At 45.2% G+C, this 25,914-nt stretch overlaps 1 protein-coding gene and 1 long non-coding RNA gene across 4 annotated transcripts in view; one reads left to right on the top strand and one right to left on the bottom strand.

Moving 5' to 3' along the window:
- EFR3B (EFR3 homolog B) overlaps positions 1 to 6,877 on the bottom strand; it is an 88,810-nt gene extending 81,933 nt beyond the window's left edge. For all 3 annotated transcript variants that reach the window (XM_082745068.1, XM_082745069.1, XM_082745070.1), the window contains exon 1: positions 6,632 to 6,877. In XM_082745068.1, the coding sequence (XP_082601194.1) occupies positions 6,632 to 6,716 (85 nt within the window). In that variant the 5' untranslated portion in view covers positions 6,717 to 6,877. The remainder of the gene's footprint in view (positions 1 to 6,631) is intronic.
- On the top strand, positions 5,376 to 25,816 carry LOC309871823. The gene is made up of 3 exons (XR_014315503.1): positions 5,376 to 6,198; positions 7,834 to 7,902; positions 25,338 to 25,816. It is a non-coding gene; the product is annotated as an uncharacterized lncRNA (long non-coding RNA).
- The last annotated feature ends 98 nt before the right edge of the window (positions 25,817 to 25,914 follow it).

Below are 25,914 nucleotides of genomic sequence, written 5' to 3'. Positions count from 1 at the left end.
TATTGTAGTCCAGGTGTATGTACATGTGTATATGTGTGTGTATAAAGTATAGACTCTAAATCATCTTTAGAGCAAGTTAGATTATAATAACTTTACAGCACTAAGTAATTAAGCACTTACTTTAAACTATGCTTATTTCTTTAAAAAAAATTTTTTTGAGAGAAAAACTGGTTTTGTTTTTTTAAAGATTTTATTTATTTATTTGACAGGCAGAGATCACAAGTAGGCAGAGCGGCAGGCAGAGAGAGAGGAAGGGAAGCAGGCTCCCTGATGAGCAGAGAGCCTGATGTGGGCTCGATCCCAGGACCTGGGGATCATGACCCAAGCCGAAGGCAGACTTTAACCCACTGAGCCACCCAGGCGCCCAAAAAACTGTTTTCTATATGTGTTTATATAACCCATATTTATGTAGCAAGAGAATTTTTTTTATGTTTCAATTCCCCTCCCTGCCGCCCAACCCCCCCCCCCCCCCCCCCGTCCTACTGCTTTTTTTTTTTTTTTAAAGACACAAACATTTCCCACTGAAAATGCACAATTGTAAGTGGTCCAAGGCTTTCTCACTCCTTCAGCTACTGCCTGTGGCTACAAGAACTGTCTCTACTTTTCTTCATTTGCACTTCATTCTCCACCCCCATCCCATTCTGCACAGTGCCCCCAGCTTCATTTCCCAAAACAATCAACTTTGCCAGTCAGCCTTTTGGCAGTTTAAAATCTTTAGTGGCTCCTAATGCTCCTGGAGATAAGTGAAAAGCGTTTATCTTGACAAAATCTCCATCAAGTCATTCCTCACCTAACCTCTGCCCCAACCCAGGGATCCCCCCGCCCCTAATTCTCTCTGGACGGGTCTTCTCTTTCCCCCACTTCCTTGCATGCTCTCACATTGGTGCCACCACCTGGCACACCCGTACCCCTCCCCCCATCCAGCCTTCAGACCCCCTCGAAAGTCCTCCCAAATGGCTCCACCTGGCAGTGGTCTCTCCCACCTGGAGATGCTTCGGGCTGAACAGCTAATGAGTCACCCCCGGGTCCTGCAACACTGTGCAACTTTACCGAATCTACCTGTGTATCATTTGCAGTCTTGCACGTTTTACAACCTGGTTACCTACTGGAATAATTCAAATAATTCCATCTTCTTGATGGAAGGGACTTCTCGATGTTTTTGTATCCCCCTTGGATGCCTCTCGAAGTATCACATGTAGCTGACACTCCAGAAATAGTTGACAATGTTTATCCGTTTCCCTTCAAACACAACACGTGGAGCAATTGACAGGGAAGTAGTTAAGATCTTCAATAAATAAGGCACTCACTTGTTTGACAATTCACTAAAATGCAAATGGTTTAAAAACGTACGAAGTATTTGACCACTAGAAATAAAGAATACAAGTTAAAATGATACAACTTTTCTATCAAATTAGCACAGGTTGGGGGGAAATCTCAGTATTTAATGGTGTTGAGGGTACTGGGGGTTAGGTACTCTCACAACTGCTAGTGGTATTGTAACTGATATAAACTGAAAATAATTTGACACTATGTAACAAATATTCTAAATGTTCATATACCTTGATCAACCCATTTAGAGAGCTGCTAGGGAAATATTCTAAAATTCAGAGAAAGCTTTGGTACCCTTCCCAGGGTTATAATACTGTATGTACAACCTAAATGTAGGAGAAGGAAATTCTACTTCCACTCGGTGGACTGTTACGTAGCCATTAGAAATGGCAGCCATTAACCTGGGTAGGGGGCGGGGGGAGGAATGCTTATATTCCAATGTTAAACTAGAGAAAAATACAATATAAAATTATGTAAAATGAGTAATTCCAACCACACAAACAAATGCATGAAGGAAAGATATCAAAACAGTAAAAGCAGTTATACTTGTTTATAGTTTACTATGTTTTCCAGATTTTCTAGAAAGATTGGATGACTACCAGGAAAAAAAAAAATGCTTTTCAAATTGGATTTTCTTTCTTTCTTTCTTTCTTTCTTCCTTTCTTTTTTTTTTTTTTTTTTTGTTGTTGTTGTTGTTGTTGGTGGTGGTGGTGGTGTCTGATGTAAGGAACAGGCTCACAGGCACTGGTATCAAGCTTATGGGACATATATTTTTGTTTCCCCCTGTTTTTTTTTTTTTTTTTTTTTTTTTTTATTAAGACACAGAAGAGAGTTGAAGAAAGGGAAGGAGAAAGTGGGGGCAGCATTCTCATCCTGATTAATCTCTGCAGTGAGGTGGGCGGGGGTTGTCATCTTTGCAGAGCCAGAAACAGGTTCAGAAAGGCTCAGGTCCAAGGTTACTGGAAGGGCAGAGTCGGGATTCAGACCCAGGCTATGGGCGCCCCCAACCCCCCCACCGTACTCCCTCACCCTCATGCTAAGGGTAACCCAGCCAGGATGGGGCAAGAAATTGCAAGGAAAAGGGCAAAAGATGAGTCCAAAATCCTAGTGGTCATTTATATGATAGTATTTTTTAAAAGGCGAAAGATTTATACGATCTGAAGAGAAACCAGAGCATTAATGGTATTTTTTAAAACATTGGTTTCAGTGTGTAGGATTGTGGACGGTCTTTTCCCTTCTCTTTTTTCTAGACTTTCTGTAAGGTAATATTAAGGTCTACTTTCATACATGTGCAAAAAGAAAACTGCGTTTGGATTCACTGAACTGTGAGCTGCAGGGAGATGCCGCCTACTCCTGAGAGGACTAAAGGAGTTGGGTGGGGGAGGTAAGGGGAGGCAGGGCACAGGGCTCCTGTCCCAAGCCAGACCCTGCACCACAGGGCTGCAGGAGCCTCGAGATTTGGGGGACGAGGTTGCAACCCATGTGCATGCGTGTGCGTGTGTGTGCGTGTGTGTGTGTGCACGCTGTGGGAGTTGCCCATGATGGGAGCAGCAGGAGCTATAGAGCTTTCTGCAACAGTGAGCCTTACACCTCCGAGGGAGTCAGCCCCACCCTGCGGCTTCTCCACACCATCCACATGGGTTGCACATGAGTGTGCTGTGTCAGGCATCTTTCCAGAAAGTTGTCCACCATGGCTCACTTCCCTACAGTGTGCATTCTCAACCACAGAGCAAGAAGAAAGGCATTTGCCGAGGACAAGGCAGGACCGGGGAGGTGAGCAGCTTTTGTTCTAGAGGGATGGGGCTCTAGGGACTGTATGGGGTTCTGGGGAAATCCTGTCCAATCGCTCTCCACGGCCCGCTCCCTTCATCCTGGAGGGTATCGTCTCTCGGAGAGCTCCGTCTCACCTCAGTGGGTAAGTGGGACACTCCTTGGCAGGACTCCTGTGGCTCCATCCCAGGAGAGGGGAATAGGGAAACTTAGTTATACAATTCTAACACAAAGAAACCTTAAGGGGAACCCTGTTCTTTCCAGAAAATTTGCTTTCGATCTTCCTACTCCAGGACCAAGTGCTTTTATTTTTCCAGCTCATTTATCAACCTCTGTTCCTAGGTATAAACAAGACTGTGGGAAAGTCTTGGAGACTGTGGAGAGCCACTTCCAGAAAGTGACTGGGGTTTAGGAATGAGTGTATGGTAAGGAGGCAGTGGAAGTGAGTCTTGGGCGGCTGGTGAAGGAAGAGATCCGTGTGGCTAGGCTGGGGCAGGAGGTGATGCAAACAACCATCCCAGGAGCTGGCAGAGAGGAAGAGAGAAGGGAAAAGGCCCGACAGGCTCTGAAGGGCCCAGGCTCTCCAGCAACCTGTCTTGTGAGCGCAGAACCTCTTGAGGTCCTGTTACACCCACCACCCAGCTTCGAGGCTCACCACAGACTCGGAAGGTATAGACGGGCACCCCACCAGTTCGTACCGAGATGTAATCCCAAGAGATGACCCCACTTGTCTGCAGTCACATAGCCATGAGCTGGCTCTTAGACGGAGATGGGCTGACCCCAGTTCTAAGATTCTTTCTGTCCCAAATAGCACTGTGTCCTCTAGCCAAGACAAGGGGCCCTCATTCTCCCACAGACAGAAGGAAGGGGAGAGAGGAGACTGAGAAAGGCAGAAAGACTGAGTTGTCAGGGGCTGAGGTAAGGTGAGGAGGAGAGAGGGGAGCAGAGGGAGGTCTGTCCCACATCTCCAAGGAGCTGTGAGGTGCCAACAGCAGTCAGGTTTTACAAATTCAGAGTGGGATCAAGTCACCAAGGTGGGTGGTCAAGGGATACTTTTACCTAAATTTTAGGTGCCTTTGGCCATACATGGGGCCTCACTGCCCATCAGCCAATAACATCCCTCATGGCATTCTCCCAATGAGCATTTACCCGAGGCTTTGAGGGGAGAAGGGCACTGAGCTAGGAAGCCCGTTTTCATTTCCCCCTGTTCCACCTAACTGTGTCACCTTGAGCAAATCACTTGGAAAATAGGGAAAAACAAGAACCAAATATAAAAAGTCTGTCTCTATGCCTTCCCAACCTCTCTATCCACTTCTTTTTTTCATCACTCTCTTGACTGCTGGAGAGAGAATGACTACAAGTATCTCACGAACCCTTTCTTTTCATGAAACGCAAGAAAACACTGAAATCCAGGCCACTGAGGCCTCCCTTTGGAGAGCAGCCTCCCTTTCACACTTCCTAAGACAAGGCTTTGCACTAAGCAAGACTCAGTAACAATCTCCCAACCAGCATCAGCGTGACTTCCCTTTGCTGCAGGCAACTGCCCAGAAGATTCTTTCTTTATAATCTTTCTATGAATGATTTAGGAGTAAGTGCCATCTCTGTTTGCATCTGGAGGAATAAAACCATAACAGAGAAATGGAAAAGCTGTGGGGTATCCAAAAATAACACCCAGATATGTTGGCTTCCCAGTTCACCTCTCTGTACCCATCAGTTCTTCCTGGATCTGCTTCACACAGCAGAGGCCGACTGGGACCCCCAATGTCCAGATAGCTGAGATCAGTTATGAAACTGTTCCAGAGTAAAGGCAGAGAGGTGGTCCAGCAGGACTAGGGTTCCTAGCCCCCCCTCGCCCCAGTTCTCATGGGCCCGGTCCTAACTCCTTTCCCACTGCAGGTGCCCTGCAGTCACGTGCTCTTGTCAAGTGATCTGCAGTGCCAGCCTGCACACTCTGCAGAAAAGAACAGGGGGGAAACAGAAAGAAAATAGGGCTTTCTCCTGGGAACCTCACAGCCTCCCAGCTTATAAAAGCTTGTTACCTCCTGGCTTATTCACCTTGCTACCTTCCTGCAGAGTCCCCACTGGCCGGCAGAACATGCTCTCAGACCAGCCCCCACCCCCACCTTTGGTGCATCCAAGAGAAATCACACTCGCCGAGGGGGATCTGCTGATGTCTCCACCTGGTTCAAAAATGCAGATGTGTGACCACAGGACAGGAAAGGATACTGATGGTAGGGCAGAATCTTTCTCTCTCTCTCTCTCTAAATAGTGAGGCCCACTGACTGCGGAGCCTTTGTACTATGCTCAGCTTCCTCTGCCTCCACCAAACTTTGTGACTCATGGTCTGTGTGCAGAGTGAGGCAGCTGAGAGGGCCTCAGCAGCGGTGGGTGAAATCGGGAACTTGCTCTTCTCCCAACGCTCACCCCCCAGGTGCCACCTGAGCCCCTACCTGGCAGCAGGGGTAGGAGGCGAGCACAGCTCCAGTGTTTTGGCTGATCCTAAATAGCTGTCAGAACCCCAGACCTGCGTCCTGATGGACTTATGTCCATCGGGATCATCTCTCTCTCACACACACTCACACACACACACACACACACACACCCCTCAGTTCATAGCATCTGAGCCTCTCTATAAGGCCATTAATTCCTAGACTGGTCTGGGTCTCCAGTGTTCCATTCATTAGAGATACAATGTGAGACCCTAATTGCTCTCTTTTCTTCACCCACAATGCCTCCAAACCAGAGAAATGCCTGGCAAATTTTTAAAGCGGAACTGTGCATCAGGAGGGTCTGGCTAACTGTTGCACATCAGTTGAGGGGATGGTTGGGGAAGGGAGGAAGAGATGTCGGGGGTGGGGGGTGGTGACAGCCAGAAGGTGGCCGACTCCCCAGAAGGTGCGCTGTACCCTCAGCAGCGTCTCCTCCCTTCATCACTGAAAAGGGCTAATCTGGAAGTTAGGGAACCTGGGACCCGCGGGCGGCAGGGGTGGACAGAGGCCACGTCCCTCCAGGGGCGGCGACAAGAAGCTCCCAGGACTGGCTCGCGCCCCAGCCCTCTGCACCGGCGCCGCCCCCCTCATCCTCGGAGCCCGGCACAAGGCAGGCAGCGAGCTCTCCCCGCAATCCCAGGCCGGCTTCCCGCATAAAACTCCCCAGCGCAACCCGCTTTTGTTAATTCTGCAAATGCTGTCACACGGCCACCTCCACCAACGCTTCCTGCCTGCTCGGCTCCAGGGGAGACCCGCACTCCCCACCACGCAGCCGCTCGAGTCACTCCAGCCCCCCCGCCCCCTGACGGACCACCGCCCACCCGCCCCACGCCCGCGCACTACCGGCCCGAAGGACTTCCGAGGACCCCAGGGTCCCCGGCCTCAAGCATCTTTGTCCTCTCAGCGCAGCCGCGAGTGCACAGGGCGACAGAAAGAGCCCGGCTGGGTACCGAGTCCGCGCCCCCTGGCCTCGCCGGGCCCCGCAGGGGGACAATGGTCCGCGCCCCGCAAGTTTGCGAGCCCCGAGGCAGAGCCCTCCTTACCGTACATCTCCGCGGGGCGAGCGCCTCCTGGGAGGCCGCGTCGCCGTGTCGCCTGCAGCCAGCCCCGGCGGCGCCTGCCTTTCATTCACAGCCTGGGCGGCGGATGGCGGCTGCCGGCGGAGGCCGGGGCGGGGCGGGAGCGGGAGCGAGGGCGGGACGCGGAAGGGCCGGAGCCGGGAGCCCCGCGCCCATTCAGCCGCCCAGACTGAGCGCGGCCGGCCTGCGCTCGGGTTGCGGGGCAGGGCCGCGCCGGGAGGGGAGGAGGCTATGCTAATGAGACGTCCCTCCCCCTAGCTCGGCCACTGCCAGGCCGCCCCGACCCCCGGCCCCGCCCCGCCGCGCCCCGCCCCAGGCAAATTCCCGCCCTCCGCCTGCCGAGGCCCCAGCAGTCTCCCCAGAAACCCCAACCCCAAGGTGCGCCCTTCCCAGCCTGTCGCTCCCAGGTCCTGGGCCGCGCGTTTTTCAGCTGCAGCGTTCTTCGGGGGAGTCGCCCACCCAAATTCCCTGCCCCTGTCGGAATGCGCAGGCCGACAGCGGACATCGCCGCTAACCCTTGCGCCCAGAGGGTCAGCAGGGGCTCCCGAAGCTGCAGGTGTAGCCCTCCCCACCCCCAACCCGATCTGTCCAGGATGCTTAGGCTGAGCCTGGGGAGGCAAGGAAGAGGGACTAACTCTCCTCCCTTCCTTGGCTCCCTCAGCGAAGCCCCGTTTCCTAATTAAGAACTCCGCTGTGGCCCTCTCAGTCAGCTTCTGGCTACCAAAGAGCGTCCATCCTGCGCCAGGTACGCGGGAAACGGACCCCACCCCACCCACCCCCTAAGTGCTGCAGGGAATTATGCCGCTTGCATAATTCACACTTTTTGCGCCCAGGATCCTCTCTACTTGTGCTCCAGGCCGACTTCACCCTATGTGAGAAGCAGACGGTAGACAGAAGGCTCCCGCCCCACACCCTAATGACATCTTCTGGCCTAGCTGGTGGCTTCCCTAAGGCTTCTCCATCCAGCTTCCTCGGCCTCTCACGCATTCACCTGGCCTTCCTTCCAGCATCTATTCCTTAGTTTCTCCTCTTATCCCATGGTTGAGGTTTTTGTCCCTAACATATTCTACAAGTAGGAGTGAAGGAGGTAACAACCTTAAAGATGGTGTGATGTCTCCCATTGTACAGAAGAGGAAACGGAGGCGGTTGATTTGTGTTCTTCCTAGATACCGAGCTGTGTGTCTGCAGGCCAGTCATCTACCCTCTCTGAACCTCAGCTTCCTGCAGAACTATTGGTAAGTTTATATAAAACCTACGTGAAAGTACACAGTGGGCACTCACACAGTTATTTACTTTCTTTCCTTCCTCCCCCAGGGCAGGGAACAGAACCAGAGGGTGGCTGGACTCTTGGAACAGTGCTCTCTCCGTTGTACCCCAAACTCACGTTCCCTATTTCTGTCTGGCCTCGCCATCTCCTTCTACTCCCTTGCTGTTTCCAGGTTTTGCTCCAGCTCCTTTACCTTTTTACCTCTCTTAGCAGCACATGTGAGCACTGGAGGCCCCCCTGGAAACCCTGGGAGGGTTCCTGAATTTCACATTTAGTCTAGACCCTCCGATGACTTACAAAGAAGCTGTATCTCTATTCTCTAGCTTTAGGAAGTCAGGTAGCTTTGAGATCTGCTAAGAGTCACACCTGAACCAGTGTAGAAGGGAGAATTTGGAGTCAAGCTTGGTCTGAACACCGGGAGATACTCCCAGCCCACAGTTCTGTTCAACGCAAAATATTAAACACTGATGCCGTCAGCATGGTGGCTGATGCACTGAGATGAGGAAAAGTGAGAATTCAGATTTCAGTCCTACCTAGGTTCTTTCTGTATCTGCAGAAACCCAAAACATGGTGATGAGTATGGCAGGAAGGAAAGTAGAGAAGAAATAGCATTTACGGTGCATGTATTATGCTTTGGGCCACTTTACATAGTTTATCTCAGCCAACACTCCCAGCAACCTCGAAAGGTCAACAGTGCTACTCCCATTCTGCAGCCAGGAAACTGAGGCCCAGAGAGGTGAGATGACTCTAGTAAATATCAAGCAGGGATTCAAGCCCAGGACACTCTGCCCTCCAGGAACGGTTTTCTTCTGACCACACTGTAACACCTTGCAGTCCACACTGATGCACACAAGACAACTGCATTTTGAATTGAGTAGTTCTCCACAGTCCAAAGGCCATGCCCCCTTCCTTCTCTTTTACCCGTTTTTGCTCTCCTTCCTCATCTGTATTTCACTTTCCCATTATTCTGGTTTGGAGGGTGGGGTGGAGAGGGTCTTAAGCTATCCAGACCAAAGCAGGTGCTCTAATTTTCACCCCTTCTAAGCCATCAGCGGTAGACCCTTGAGGCATCAGCTGTGCCAGAGCCCAGAGGTGTCTTGGCACCTGGTCGGCCAGGCTGGAGGAACTGAGCCTAAGGAAAAGTTATTCTCCCTTTGCCAGAGAGCACCCTGGGGAACACAATCACTCCGGGCAATGTGCTTGGCTGCAACAGCTCAATGATCCCTTCAATGGGCACCACAATTTCCAGAGTTTCTGTAGGGACCAAAGGCCAGATTTCCCTGCACTTCAGAGAAAGGAGGGCTTAGAAGTGGGAGGCAGTCCACAACCATGGCATAAAAAGCTGGACTCTCACTTGCATCCTGGGCTCTGGCATCACACCAGGCCTGTCCTTCAGTCCGGGAGCCTGGTCTGTGCTGTTCCAGCCCTACACAGCCACACCAGTCTCCTCGTGTCTGTCCAGGAGCCTCTAATTGCCCCACCAGCCACACAGCTACAGCAGCTCTTGCTCTGGGCACCAGCCTTAAGCGGTCAATGGCTTTAAAGGGCCTTCTAGAGAGGGGTAAAACAGAAGAGGACGACAGCTCCGGGTGATAGCGCTCCTGAGAAAAGAAATGATCAGGCCTGGAGAAGGGTCCAGGGAGAACCAGAGGGAGGGTGTGCCCCTAAGGTTGTCACGTAGCTGATTAGCTGTGAAGCCTGAAATAGAACTCAGGATTCCAGACTCCGGGCCTGGTGACTTGAACCCTTGGCACTTCTCCCTTGAAGCAGGTACCTTGACCTACTTCTCAGGAGCCTCAGGGAAAGAACAGCCTATAAAAACAATACCCAAGTTTAGGAGCAGGTGGGTATCCTAGGACCGAAGAATGCATCTCCACAACACAGAAAACAGCCCAGAGCCGGGTCAGTAGGACGTGCTCTTGGCCAGGTTCCTGGAAGCTGCCTTGGGCTGCAGGAGGGACACAGGAGGACAGAGCTGCCTGCTGCCGTGAGATCACAGCCTGTGCCACAGAAGGCTGCTGCAGACAGATTTCACCTCTAAACCAGATTTTGCCAGAGAGTGAGTGAAGTGAGGTATCGATTATTGACATTTCAAGGTTTAAAAATATTAAGCAAATTCTCCTGGTCACTGACCTCTTCACTGTTTTCAGTTCCTCTCGTGTTTACCCCCCAGAACAGAGTCAGCTTCCCTTCATTAGGTACTGCTGTCTGTGGTCTCTGAAGAAGAGGCTCCCTTCCCATGTGAAGTTCAAATCCATGTTCACTTGCTTCTAGTAGAAAGTTCAGGAATTACCATGCCCTTTGCCCCCACTCTTCTGTCCTTTCACTCTGTCCTTGTTCCCAGCTGTCAGGAGCCACCTGTTTGCCACTCATCACCTCCCATCTCCAGCCTGTGGGATGCTTGCTTCCACTGGGACACACTGAAGGACTTGAAGGCCCATGGCGCCATGTTTGTCCATTGAAAGACACGGTTTAGAAGAAGGAAGAACATGGGAGGTGAATGGCTGGTCAGACGGATCATCTCAGAAGGTCAGATCTGGCTTTCCAGACCTTGGCTAAGGAGACCAGCATGATACTGCACCCAGAAGGAACAGGTTTGCCCACGGCCTGGCCAACCCGGTCAAAGCGGGGTTTAAGCGAACTTGGAGAAGGGAGAAAAACCTGACCACTAGGAATATAGGAAGGACGTGTGATGCTGAACTCAAAGCCTGGGAAAATGGCACCAGTGGAGGCAGAGCCCTGGGACTTCAGTGAGGCCAGATGCCAACTCTCCAAGGACGTTGGAGCCTGGTGACTTGAACCCTTGGCACTTCTCCCTGGCCTGCCTGAGCCATACCCAGACTTCCCAGCCTTGTCTATTCACAGCCTCATGGTGGCTTTGGAGAGCACCTCTCCTTTTCTCCCATAAGATGCCCAGTCTTTGGTGGCCGTGAAGTTGGAAATCCCTGGCTATGCCCATTTCCCTCTCCCTGGGCTCCGCTTGGCTACAGGACCCCTCTTTGATACTCAGCCCCATTCTTAGCTTCTAAATCTCTAAAGTCCTAAATCTCTGAATCTCTAAAAGTGCTCACTTTTCCAGCTCAAGGATGACAGCTCAGTTCAGTTCCATGACAGGATGCTCAGCCACTCCCAAGGGAAAATAATGAAGAAGCTCGCACATCTTTATACCAACATGCATATAACCAAGGAAGTCAATTTGATTTTGAACCCATTAGTATCTTACGTCTCTTAGCTTAGGATTCCGTTGTGCTCTAATTTATGGGACATACATTTACTGAGAGCATACTACATGCAAGAGACTTTGTTAGAGAGTCTAAGAGAGAGAGAACTAAGAACACTCCTGCCATCCAGAAAAGTCAGGTCTAGTAGAAAAGGTAAGTCAAGACATTAAAAAATGGCATATCAGAAGAAGGATCAAAATAGAGTGTCAGGACTCTGAAAACTAAAATGTTGCTTAAAGGAATCAAAGAAGACACAAATGAATGAGAGATATTGTATTTATGGCTTAAAAATTTAATATGAATGTTAAAATGTCCACAGTGTCCAAGACAATCTTTAGATTCAATGCAAGCCCTATCAAAATTCCAACAGCATTTTTTTCAGAAATGGAAAACAAATCCTAAAATTCACATGGAACCACAAGGATTCTGAATAGTCAAAGCAATCCTGAGAAAGCAGAATAAATTGGAGGCATCACACTTCCTGAGTTCAAGCCATATTACAAAGTAATGGTAATCAAAACAGTATGGTACGGGCACAAAGATAGGCATATAAACCAATGGAATAAAATGAAGAGCCCAGAAATAATCCCTCACATCCACAGTCAAATGACTTTCAACAAGGATGCCAAAACCATTCAGTGGGAAAAGTCAGCTTCTTCAACAAATGGTCCTGGGAAAATTGGGTATCTGCATGCAAAAGAGAGAAGTTAGACACTTATTTTATACCAAACACAAAGATTGACTTTAAATGGATTAAAGACTTATACATAAGACCTGAAACTTTGAAACTCCTAGAAGAAAGCATACTTAAAGAGCTTTTTGACATTGATCTTAGCAATAATTCTTTCGATATGACAACAAAAGCATAAGTAAGCAAAGCAAAAATAAACAAATGGGACTACATTAAACTAAAAAGCTTTTATACAACAAAGGTAACAATAAACAAAATGAAAGGGCAGCTTATGAAATGGGAGAAAATAATTACAAACCATGTTCCTGGTATGGGGTTGATATCTAAAATACATAAGGAACTCATATGACTCAACATCAAAAGAAGGAAGAACCTGAGATGAAAATGAGCAAAGGATTTGAATAGATGTTTCTCCAAAGAAGACATTCAAATGGTCAGCAGGTATATGAAGGGATGCTCACAACACTAATCATCAGAGAAATACAAATCAAAACCACAATGAGATACCACTTCATATCTGTTACCTAAAAGGCAAGAGATAACAAGTGTTGGTGAGTGTGTGGAGAAAAGGGAACCCTTGTGCACTGTTGGTGAGAATGTAATCTACAGTAAATATGGAAAACAGCATGAACAATTAAAAATAGAACTACCATATAACCCAGCAATCCCACTCCTGGATATGTATCCAAGGGAAATGAAATAGATATCTATTTTTTTAAAGATTTTATTTATTTATTTGACCGAGAGAGAGGGCACAAGTAGGCAGAGTGATAGGCAGAGGGAGGAGAAGTCAGCTTCCTGCCGAGAGCCCTACACAGGGCTCAACCCCAGGACCCTGGCATCATGACCTGAGCAGAAGGCAGACGCTCAACCAATTGAGCCACCCAAGCACCCCCTGAAGTCAATATCTTGAAGACATGTCTGCACTCCCATGCTCAATTGGAGCATTATTCACAACAGCCAAGATACGGAAACAACCTAAGTGGCCATCAGCATATTGTTTGGTAGGAGAGATCACCGGTACTTCCACACGGCTCTATTTACATAATAGACCTTCCTCCACAGGTGAGGAACCCATTTCTGTGATTATGCCAAGCTATGAGAATGAGTAGTCCAACTCTGTACTCAAGAGCTGAGGGAATAACTATGGGATGGACTCCAGGGTTCTAGGGCCCACTGTGAAGTAGATTCTGACCAAAATTCCACTTATGACCTGACTCTAGTAGACCTTCACTCCAACCAGTGGGCAAGAGAGATATGAAATGTTCTGAAGAATTAGTGTTAAGCCAAAGTCATTGCCCAGTAATCCCTAAGTGATCCTTTTTTTGTGGCCACAATCCCCTTTGGGAAAGGGTAGAACTACACACCGTCTATACTTGTGGTGGCACAGCAGTGTTGTTCCTCAAATGCACCCAGGCTTTCCCTTTATTCATGAAGTCTTGGGTCTAGCAATTTGATGTGAGGCTGCCACTCTATTGTAAAGACTTGAGCCAAACATTTTTCCAGCAGACCAGGTGTTTGGTTTTCAAATTTTCAAATTATTTATATAAAAATTTTTAAATCAAATGGGATCCTAGTGGTTGATTATTTATTTTAGTATAAAAAAAAATCCTGGAAGGCCTGAAGCTTCTGATTAGCATACTCGCCTTGCTGCCCAAGATGCAAATCACGTCCCTGTATCACTAGCAATTAACTGTCATCTTTGGCCTTTGCTGAGCCAGGATCTGTCCATGGTGTTTGAAATAAAGGAAGGGGAGTTGCAGGGGGAGGGTCCATTTCAGCGGTAGCCTAACACAGCCATTCTTGGCCTACTTAGGATAGCCATTAAACCGCTCTCAAAGATTTCCTTCATGAGCATTTTCTGGGCCACCTTGGGGACATAGAAAGAGGATATGAAAAATGCCCTTAGATATTTCTACCCTTCAGTGCCTTTGAAGTCCTTCCTCAACCTTACACTATATCGTATCTTGGCTTCACTTAACATTGTTCTCTAGTGTGACTAGGTTTTAGGCAGCCCACCAAGAAAATAAGGAGAAACACTTCCAACTACTCAAATTAGTATGTTAAATTCAAATTTCTAGAAAATGGATCCACGTCTATAAATTCTAGGTGAATCTAAAATGTTGGTTATCTTCCTTAAAAAAAAAAAACACAAAAAACAAAAAACAAAACAAAACAAAAAAAACCCCAAACTGTTCCCATGTGTGTTTCCCACCATATTCATATAAATTAAGAAAAGTTGGTGTGTGTGTGTGTGTGTGTGTGTGTGTGTGTGTGTGTGCAACTTGCCCACAGTGAGCGCTGATCATTAACTCCTGGGTTCTACTTTATAATTGGCCCTCCTGGGCATGCTGGTACCTAATTCTAGTTATATGTTTGGAGATAACGAGGAGTGAAGGTGGTAGAGTAGGGAAGGATAATTGGCTTCTCTTTGCAAGGTAACTCCCTTAGATGCTTCTTCATGTAAAATAATAATAGCCTCATTAGATAGAAAGGCAGATCCTGTTAGGATTGGTGGAGGCTCAGTGAGGTTTGAGGGCGGAATAGGATTTCCTAAGCTCTTCATATTCTTGCATATTTTCCCATTTTAGTGCTTGAGGTATACCAGTTTGCTGATCAATGCCCCAACTTTGATGTAAGAGATCTAGGGAGACTGTCAATTCCACTGACTTTGTAATTTGGCAACTCTTGGAGTGTAGCTTTGAGTTATCTCTGTCCTGTGGCTGTAAGAAATGAGTTTTTTTTTTTTTTTTCATGCAGTCTCAGAAAATTTGTATTACAGTCTGAGAATTTAGGAACTTGAGTTGGTGACTTATTTTCTTTTAGGCAAATTCAACACAACAGAAGAAGTCATAGCATTCTGTAGTCCTGTAATTCCTTTTGACATTGCTGTAGTTTGGCAGGATCAAATAGTTGGTTCTAACAAACAACGATCAGGGGCATTATTTACCTTTTAATTTTTTCCAGCCACTGGATGTCATGTATACTAATGATATTTACTTCTCTTAGTCTTAAGTAACTAGGTAGCAGATTCTGTCTTCTACCAATTTCCCCAAGGTTCTGTTGCTGGCAACGATCTCCCAGCACCAGTTTCTTTGAACTAGTCAAGGTTCTTGGTCTACATAGCATATACTAACTCTGGCTAGCTTAAGCAGAAAAGAAATTCATTAGAATAGTAGAGAGTCAATAGGAAGCCCAAGATCAAAACCCAGCCAGAAACCAAGAGAGACTGGGAGTCCAAATGCCTTCAGGATCACACCACTAAAATAAGGCCACCATGGCTGACCCCACCACCACTGGCTACGTGCTGCTGCCACTTTTAGTGTCTCTGACAAAGGATGCTCATTCCTTTTCATCTGTTCTTTCAAATCCATACTGCAGTAACAAAGACCTACCACCTTCTGTATCTTCACAATATTCAAAATCTTGAACAGTAGCGTCTGTTTCACTGGTTGTAGACTGCACGCTTAGTTGGTATGTGGAGAACAAGGAGAGCTGTTCTGCTTGGTTTCTGTAGTGGAAGGTGGAACCTTGTTTCCTACAGATGTTGGATTCCCTCACATGAGAAGTGTGTTTGGATGCTAGGTGGTCCCATTCCACTCCCCCCAGAAAAAGTCTACTATGGTCTTTAAACTGAAAAGATTTAGAACAAACATCAAAAAGACAAAGCGTAAGGTAGGCAAAAGTTGTTTATTAGAATTAATTATTTTAACAAATAAAAATCTCCATGTCTAGATAAATTTCTTTCTAAGATGTTAGAAAGTCTTGGAAAAGGGATTGCAAAGTAACTATCAATAAACTTTGAAAATTCATGAGAAACTAGAAAGGAATTGAAATTGAAATGACCTTGTATGAAGGAAAATTGTGGATTCTGCTAATTACCAGATTCCTGTTAAATGCTGACAATTAATAGAATCACTTGGTTAAACAGGGTTGCTTGTGAATACCTAGAAAATGATTAAGGGAACACTTGGAGCCAGTATGAATTTATGAAGGATCAGTCATAGTAACCATCTTTATTTCCTTTTTGAATCAACTGATCATTCAATCTGTTAATCCATTAATTGGTTTTTGACCATCCGTAGACAAAATGAAAATGTTTTAAGTACTGTGTCTTTAAAAGGTGAAAAATACCATTATTTGCTTTTACTATAAAAAGAAACCATGGTAATTATGGAAAAGTAGATAGAATTTTCTAGTGAAATGAACTCCAACGATTACCCGTACTTCCTCCCCACTAAAATTACATTAAAGGACTAAGAACGATAAGAATCCGCAAGGAAATGGAGATGAGGAGAAGAGATAACAGGACCATAGAGGACAGCACGTTTTTGGAAGATCGAAGTAAGGAAAGTAGATGTATGGCACTGACTTGGCAGAACAAAGAGATGGAAAACAAGTGCCCACAAAGGAGATGCCAATGAAAACAAGGCGATGTGGACAGCAGAACTCCAGGAATTCTCAGGATCACAGGCACTAAGAGCCAGATGTAGGGAGTGGAGCTGAAAACGGGAGAACTGGATAGGTCCCCTGTCCATTCACATTTCTCATCATGTTTTAGTGGGTTGCTTTTAAGTATAAACTGAAAGCCAAAGATCCTCAGATCCTTAAGAAAAGCATCTAACAGGGGCACCTGAGTGGCTCAGTGGGTTAAGCCTCTGCCTTTGGCTTGGGTCATGATCCCAGGGTCCTGGGATCGAGCCCCATGTCGGGCTCTCTGCTCTGCAGGGAGCCTGCTTCCTCCTCTCTCTCTGCCTGCCGCTCTGCCTACTTGTGATCTCTGTCAGATAAATAAAGAAAAAAATCTTAAAAAAAAAAAAAGCATCTAACATGAAAGATAGAGAACAAAACACAAAACAGGAAAAAGGACTTGCAGGACATAGAGACAGTGTAGGTAATAGAAGAAAACTTTACATTTAATATCCCCAGAGAAGGAAGAGAAAATATGGCACCAATGAAAGAGGACTTCCGTTTTACACTACGTTTGTAGAGCCTTTTCCATTTATTATATGGGGCAAGAGGCAGCCAAATGGATAGACCTCCCATTAACATGGACACTCCGGATTTTGGTTTTGTTTTGTTTATATATTGTAATTTTAGAAATGGATTAACAAAGTATTAAAGGGCTCTAGAGTTAGAGTTTTAAAATTAATATTTAAATTTATTTGTTATTGAAGTAAACTTGACGCACAATGTTGCATTAGTTTCAGGTGTAAAACATAGTGATTCCACAACTCTATACATTATGCTAGGCTTGCCACAATTGTAGCATCTGTTACCGTACATAGAATGTTGGATTTAAGGGACAGAAATTAACACTAGATAACTGAAACAAAAATGCAATTCATTAGAAGGTTATGTGTAGCTCATCGATTCAAGGGCAGAGGTGAAAAATCAGAATCAGAATGGGCAGGAACCAGGGCAGCTCTGGGCTCCCAGGAGCAGGAATGTTGTATTAACCAGCTGGAGGAGGGCATGACTATTGTGGTGCATCAGTTCCAACTTTTTGTTTTTAAAGTGCTAGGAGAGAGAACCCACTTGTCCTAAGTTGGATCAGGGGTTTACCCTCTGGCTAGGAAAGCAAAAGGAAAATTATTAGTTTTACTAAAAGTCCATCAGTGGAGAAAGGGAAATCTCCTCCTGGATGTCCAAATGACATTATCAGAAGAGGGTATGAAAACGAGGGAGCAAAGCCAGCAAATTTCTATAGTATCTATGGCTCAAAATAAGTTTAGAAACCATGAGTCTGCAGAATTATAATTTTTTTACATTGACAATAATCCATTGGAAGTACGTATTCCATCAATTACCTCTTATGGGACATTAAAATAGTTTTCTATTTTTTGCTTTTATAAGTATACCTCGACAAACATCGTTAGACCCTAGTTTTTACAGGCTTCTTTATTAAGAAGTGGTAATCTAGAATCCTTATGGACCAGAGATTTCTAGGCTGGATGATGTCGTGTGAAGAATGCTGTTGGTCCATTAGATGTTAACTTGCAGAGACTTTACTAATGCTACATGGATTTTGCCTTTGGCCTCTTTCTGTTCAACAACTTTGTGGACGATTTAGATAAGCCATTAAAAAAATGGACTTAACAAATTTGCAGACGCCATAGATCTAAGAATGGTAACCAATATGGCACAATGTCATCAAACTTCAGAATGACCCTTATGAACTGAAATACCAGGTCTAAGCCAACAAAATTAAACCTAATAGGAACAAATGTAAAAGTTCTGCATTTTTTTTTAAACAATTCTTCAGAGACAGGAAAGGTAAGTGCTATTTGGACAGAAATTCATACAGAAAGGCATGAAGGTTTTACTAAATGCAAGGTTGATATGGTTCAACAGTATGATATCCAAAACCAGTGTGATCTTAGAATGTATTAAAATAAGTAAAATATCTAGGGGCGCCTGGGTGGCTCAGTGAGTTAAGCCTCTGCCTTCGTCTTAGGTCATGATTTCAGGGTCTTAGGATCAAGCTCTGCATCAGGCTCTCTGCACAGTGGGGAGCCTGCTTCCCCCACTCTCTTTGCCTGCCTCTCTGCCTATTGTGATCTCTGTCAAATAAATAAATAAAAATCTTTAAAAATAAGTAAAATATCTAGAACTTAAATGCTAGCCTCCTGTACCTTTTGCTCTGCTCAGACTAGAATGCTGGTTACACTTTATTTATTTATTTTTTTAAGATTTCATTTATTTGAGAGAGAGAGAGAGAGTGAGTTAGAGAGCACAGGTTGGGGGAGTGGCAGAGGGACAAGCAGACTCACTACTGAGCAGGGAGCCCAACATGAAGTTCAATCCCTGGGTCCTGGGGTGATGATCTGAGCCAAAGGCAGACACTTAACCGACCTAGCCACCCAGGTGCTCCATTGACTGGTTACACTTTGAAAACGAGATAGTAATAAACTGGAGAGCATGCAGGGAAAGGCATCTAGTAACTATAATGATAATTTACTTAGCACTTACGGTGTGCCAAGCACCATGTCAAAAACATTAAAAAAAAAAAAAACCTTATGAGGCAGGTATAATTTTACAGATGGGGAAACTGAGTCAAGGCATGCTCAATAACTTGCTCAATGTCACACAGTTAGTAAGTGAGAAATCAGAGACTGGAACCCAGGAGTCCAACCTGGGAGACTGCTGTCACCCGTCATGCACACTGCTATTTTGTGAAGCAAAACAGGTGGCCCCACCACATAAGTGTGATTTAAAAGACTCTAAGCCGATCGTCTGCAGGGAAATATCTCACTGGCTAGCTGGACCACACAAATAAGCCAGTAATGCAGTTGGTCTTGGTCTTTAAATCTAGAGATCTTAATATGTTGCAGATTGAAAGTTCAGCTAAGAAAAGATTTTGATAAAAGGAAGAATTGTTCAAGGGTGCTAGACAGTGGAATTCATTCATTCAACAGCTTGAATTGAGTGCTGCATTGAGAGCTACAATGTACTTGGCAGTGGGGTAGGCCTGATAATATAATGATGAAAAAGACTAATGCGTCTTTGCTCTGGCAGCTTCACATTCAATTGAGGGTTGAAAATAACAGCCGATCCTTGAACAGCACAGGTCTGAAGTATTCGGATCCACTTATATGTGGATATTGCTCAATAAATACAGTGTGCTATTGTAAATATCTTTTCTTTTATTTTTAAAAAAGATTTTATTTATTCGACAGAGAGAGAGAGAGAGAGAGAGAGATCACAAGTAGGCAGAGAAGCAGGCAGAGAGAGAGGGGAAGTAGGCTTCCTGCTGAGCAGAGGGCCCGATGCAGGGCTCGATTCCAGGACCCTGAGATCATGACCTGAGCCTAAGGCAGAGGCTTAACTGACAGAGCCCCCCAGGCGCCCCAGATGCTTACATTTCAAAAAGAAAGTCCATTATAAATATTAAGCAAATAATGGTATGTATGGCCTCGTATTCAGAGAGCTATTTATGGATAGAATGAAGAATTGCTGGATGTACCCCATTGCCTGTGGGGTCAGCCCTGCCATTGACAACCCTGTCCTGCCCCAATCCCCCCCCCCCGCACCCCCCCCCCTTCCTGCCCAACTCTTTCTTTACACAGTGTTTGCCCTGAGTCTTACCCTCCTTTGTTTTATCCTTGAAATTTCTCACTCTGCCTGTGTGTGAACAGCTCTCTATCACCATGTCCTCAATATAGGCATTCCCAGACTTAGGATGATTCAGCTTAGGAGTTTTTGACTTCACAATGGGGTGAAAGCAATGTGCATTCAGTAGAAACCATCCCTCAAATTTTGAATTTGGATCTCTTCCCCAGGCTGGCGCTGTGCAGGACAACCCTCTCTCATGATGCTGGGCAGGGAGCACAGCACCCAGCCAGCCTGTGACCGTGAGAGTGAACCGTCCACACACAAACCATGCTTCTGCACCCGCACGACCATTCTGTTCATTTTCAGCGCAGTCTTCAGTGAGTTACATGAGATGGTCCACACTTGAGTATAAAGTAGGCTCTGGGTTAGATGATTTGGCCCAGCTATAGGCTAGTGGAACTGTTCTGAGCACATGGAAGGGGGGTGCGGTTTTGCAGGTGAAGTGAATGAAATGCATTTTCGACTCATGGTATTTTCAGCTGATGAAGGGTTTCTCAAGATGGAATCCCACCGTAAGTTGAGGAAGATCATATCAGCTTTTGCAGTCCCGTAATTCAGGCAGTTGATAATGCCTTTCAGAGCTCTTAACCGAGCATTTTCAAACAAATGTGTGTATCCTTTTATCTTTAAGTTTTAGAGTACGCCTTCTTCGAAACACAGTGGTAGACCATCTCCACACTCCTTCTCTTCCCCTCCGCCACTCCCATTCCCAAACCACCATGCTCCCCAGCCCCTCCAGCTTCGAGTGGATTCTCATCCCGGGTCATATTATTTACGCCTCAGCAGAATCAGAGTGGAGAGCTCGAGGACCCACTGAGGTCCAAGTGCTCGCAGCCGAGCTGAATGACTGCGTTGGAGAATGTGGCTTGGCGGCCATGAAGTAGCTCCCTCCTCATGGCTTCTGGGGGCCAAGCACACATCCACACATCACAAGGACGGTGCAGGCGGTGCTGGACACAGGTGTAATGCACAACAGAGACTCCAGAGACACAACACACACACGGACTGAGCTCTGCCAGAAACAGCCATAAAGATAATCTTCTGTGTGGAGCTGGGAGCTGTCTCACACCTCTAGCCCCAAGCCGGGGTAGTGTGCAATGCCTGTTTCGGGCCCAGGATAATGGAAGGGGGCAGCAGTGTCATTGCAGTGATCTGGAGCAAGCATGACTGAGTCAAAGAGACACAAAGAGACACACCATCCTGGCCCATTTCTCCCTGTGACCCCCCACCCCCACCCCTCCCAGGCAACTCTGGGAATAGTCAGTTCTGGTTCCTCACCCCATAGCTTAAGGGACAGCCAGAGATTTAATTCTGGGATATCACAGTGATCATTTGGGAACAAATAGGGAAGTGGAAAAAAACAGAGTGAAGATAACAATGTCCCTGGGGACTAGCCGCCCAGCTCTCAGTCATGGTCCCCAGAGAGGAGGCTGTGTTCCCAGGGTATGCCAGGCCTCACTTCAACCTTGAGCCAAAGCTATTTTCTCCTCTTGTTGTGGGACCAGAGGATTCAGGTGTTAGGAATTGCAGGGATGATAAGGAGGTCTCCAAGGGCAATAGAAATCACTGGAAAAGAAACTGTGAGCAAATCCTGTTAACAGTTTCTTCTTAATGTCTATTAATACATCATATTAAATAATGTAACTGAACGAAGTTTAAAAAGGAAAGACCACAGAATGTGAAAACTATTTGTGACAAATATAACTCGTGGGAGCTTACATTCTTAAAAAATTTAGATCTAATAAAAATTTTTATGGCTACTCTTTATCTTCTCTGTGGCAATTGGTCAGTGTGTAAAAGGATAAGAATAGACAATTTTATACACAGGCAAATAGAAACTGTGGGCTAAACCACTGACAGAAATGAGAGAAATACAAATCAAACAGCTTATACGTTCTATTATATACTTACAAGTCTAGCAAAAATGAAACAATAAAGCCAGCATCATTGAGACTCAGGTAAAGAATCCAAAAGGTAAACAAAGTATTTGCACAATGACACATTCACAGATTACTTATGATGCCAAAAGTAGTTTAAAAACAACCCCTAAAAATGTCAGAGTAAGGTATTTGAGCAAACTGTGGCATAATCAATAAAATGGAATATTATGTAGCCATTAAAAATAATAAGCATGATGGCCATAGAAGTGTACATATTTGGAAAATTGCAAGAATACAGGGTGTCTGTAGGCAATAATTTCAGGTGAATGTATATATTCTAATGAGGGTTTAAAGTGTTTCAGAGAGATGTACTTGGTTTATGGAATTTCCTTTTCTATAAAGTGCATAATCAAAATATATGCATTTATAGACAGATGGCATGTAAAAAAGGGGATGGAGAGTAATTTCTTCTTTCTCCTTGTTTCCCAGAAAAACCATGAAGATGAATTAAGTGATTTGAACTTCTTGGCTCAAAATACTACATGCTTAGATGAGTGAATGGTTTAGGGTCTTCCTTGGAAAAAATAAACCATATCCATCTGTCAACTGTTAGGATGTTTTAAAATTAATTTAATGACATTAGAAAGTGCTCACGATTAATACTGGTTTTGTTTTTTGTTTTTTTAAGTTCTAGAATGTATCCCCCTCAGGGCACCTGGGTGGCTCAGTGGGTTGAGGCCTCTGCCTTCAGCTCAGGTCCTGATCCCAGGGTCCTGGGATCGAGCCCCGCATTGGGCTCTCTCTGCTCAGCAGGGAGCCTGCTTCCTCCTCTCTCTGCCTGCCTCTCTGCCTGCTTGTGATCTGTCTGTCAAATAAATAAAATCGTTAAAAAAAAAAATAGAATGTATCCCCCTCACATGTCTCTCCCACTCCTCTGTCTCACACACACACACACACACACACACACACACACACACACACATACACAGTACATTAAAATTAAACTTTATTATTTGGCATTAGTAAGAAAGGAGAAGGAATCTCCAAGGTATTTACCATATGTGTGTATCTCCACGCCTCTCCTATTTAATTCATTTCCTTTCTCCCTTCAATTGGTTGTCCCCTGTTATGCATTCACTCTACTCATACCCCCTACAAATCCCATCACTGCTGTTCAGAGGTGGTGATAGAGTATCATAGACTGAGAAATTCTGTATCTTTCCCTTGTCTTTTCTTTATCCTGGTATTCTCTGGTATTGAATTGATAGTATAACAGGTCAGTCTTATATCAGAACAAGAAAAAATGAGCCAAGAGTTGTCACCATTTGGAAAATATCTTACAAGAAAACAGTGAATCTTTGGGGCACCTGCGTGGCTCAGTCAGTTAAGCATCTGTCTTCGGCTCAGGTCATGATCTTAGGGTCCTGGGATCCAGCCCCATGTCACTCTCCCTGCTCAGCGGGTAACCTACTTCTCCCTCTCCCTCAGCCGCTCCCCCTTCTTGCGCTCACTCTCTCTCAAATAAATAAACAAAATCTTTTTTAAAATGCAGTCCTTAATGAATGCAAACCAAATTTAAATAGAAAACAGTATATCTTTTTATTATATGAGATACAAACAATGTTAAAGAAACATTTGAATATTTCATTAACATATTTTAACATTTTAATATATCAGTTATTTCATTCTCAAGTATATAATGTGTTTCATCATAATAAGGTTCCAAAATGACATCCCATTCTTGTAAAATTCTGAAAAAGACATTGCAGAATGGTGATCTGTCCCATTCCCCCACATACACACATACACCGTGTATGGTCTAAATACAAAAGAGCACCCATACATACCATGCATACATCATATATGCCAAAGCTTCCATATATAACATATTTGCACATATATATACATTATGCATTTGATGGAGCCACTTGTAACTAGGTTGAAGATATCAAGACCCTTTACTCCTCAGTTCTCCAGCATCACCTAAGTATGAAGACATTCTCTTATGTGGGAATAATACCATTGTCACACTTAGAAAGCTGTTACCTCATATTTAGTTCATGTTCAACTTTCCCAAATTGTCCCCAAAATGTCTTTTATAGCTGTTTCAAGTTTTTGATCAAAGATCTCAGGAAGGGTTCCATATGCATATGGTTGTTGGCTCTCCTTAACCTCTTTCCATTTAGAATATTCCCCTCACATTTTGTATTTCTGTTTCCCATATACTACATTATTTAAGAGTTCCAGCCATTTTTCTTAGAAAAGCTCCCACATTCTGGATTTGTCTGTTTCTTAAAGCTTGAATTCAGATTAAACATCTTTGGAAAGAACACGAGAGAAGAGAAGTTATGTGACTCTTACTGCTTCACAGCAGAAGGCACAGAACTTTGGATTGTTCCACTGTGCTTGAGTTTGACCTCAAGATTAAGGTGATGGCTGCCAGATCTTTCCATTGGAAAGGCACGGATTTTCCTTTGTGATTAATAATCCAATGAATGATTCTTTAAGACCATATGAACATTTTAACATCGGTGGATAATCATAATCCTTGCTTGAATTGGGATTGCAAAAAAGTGATTTTGCTACTTCCCCTATGTTATTAAGGGGCATTCTCTGTAAAGACGTTCTCCTCGTATCTTACATACCCACAGCCGTGTTCTGACGATTCTTCCTGCCTCCAGTCTGGCTCACTCCGCTCCATCTGCTGCCGGGAGCAGCACGCTCAATTGCAAATCTGGACACATCATGCCCTGTTTAGAATCCTTCAGGGATAAACTCAAATCTGTGGGCTTGGCACAGGGCTCTGTGATCTGTCTCCAGCCTCCCTCTCGAGCTCCGCCCCTCCCTGCACCCCACCTGTACACCATTCAAGTTATCTATACTTCTTCAAACACAGTACCCTACCTTGTGACCCTGGTCTCCTGCACATGCTAGTCCCTCTGTTTTGCAAGACTCTTTCCTATCCTACAACATCTCTCTGACCCCCACTTGTTTTTCAAACTTCGGCTCATGCATCAGCTCCTTAAACCCTAGAGTTAAATAGGTGCCCTTTGGGGGAGTCTCATGGCGCCTATGCCCGCATCTACCATTGCACTTGTGACCCCACATTGAAAATGTTTCCTGGTTTGCTTGTCTTTCCCACCTGATTGTAAGGTCCTTGTGAGAAGAAATTTGTCTTTTACCTCCATACAACAGACATCTAGCACGATGTCTGGCGTTCAGTAAGCACTCAGAAAATAGTTTCTAATGAAATAATTCATGTTTCCTTAAATTATTAAATAATGTGATCAGTTTCAGAACAACTAGATTATATGTGAAGGACAAAAAAGCATGTCTTAAAAATATCTGTATTATTCACACATCTCATCCTATTCCTTGCTAATTTGAATTAAATTTTCAGAAAGTATGCTGACCCTTATAAAAGTGTATCAATACATTACTTTTTATCAGCTTGGCGCATTTTCCTTTTGAGAATTGCTCCTCCTCTACTTCACAGGATGGCTGATCTCTTGCCTGGTCTTCCCATGCCCGGTGGACCCACAATGTGAACTGGCCATTAAAGGATTTCATCCTTCTGACTATTTGGTTCTCTTGGCCCAAGACAAGTCTATCAGAGTCATCCTGGGGACTTTTGAAGGATCTACTGAGGAAGACGTGAAGGGAAAACAACGTAATGTCAATTGCTGCCAGAGGCCATCTTTGCTACAAGGTGGGGAGAACCTGCCTGGCTGGGAAGCCAACTCCAGAGCAAACAAGTCAACAATGGGAGGACAGAACCAATGACATTATTTAAACCTCTAAACCCACTCACATCTGCAGAGTCATGGTTAGGACAACCTGATGCACGAGTCAGCAAATCCTGTCCTTCTTGCCTTTTAAGTCGACAAAATCCTGAGAAACATACAAGATCTGATCCCGTGACATTCCACATTTGGTCAAGCAGGTACACTGAGATAAAGTACGAGAATTAAGCCTCCATTTAATCCTTTCTTGATTTGGGGGAAATTAGGTAGAAACTCTGTATTAGTGAGGTTTCTCCAGAGGGGCCAAAAACCCAACGGGTGTGTGTGTGT

Source organism: Mustela nivalis, assembly GCF_964662115.1.
Source record: "Mustela nivalis genome assembly, chromosome: 8".
In the NCBI taxonomy this organism is placed as follows: domain Eukaryota; kingdom Metazoa; phylum Chordata; class Mammalia; order Carnivora; family Mustelidae; genus Mustela; species Mustela nivalis.
Note: the sequence above shows the minus strand (reverse complement) of the source record. Positions and strands in the feature narration are given on the sequence as shown.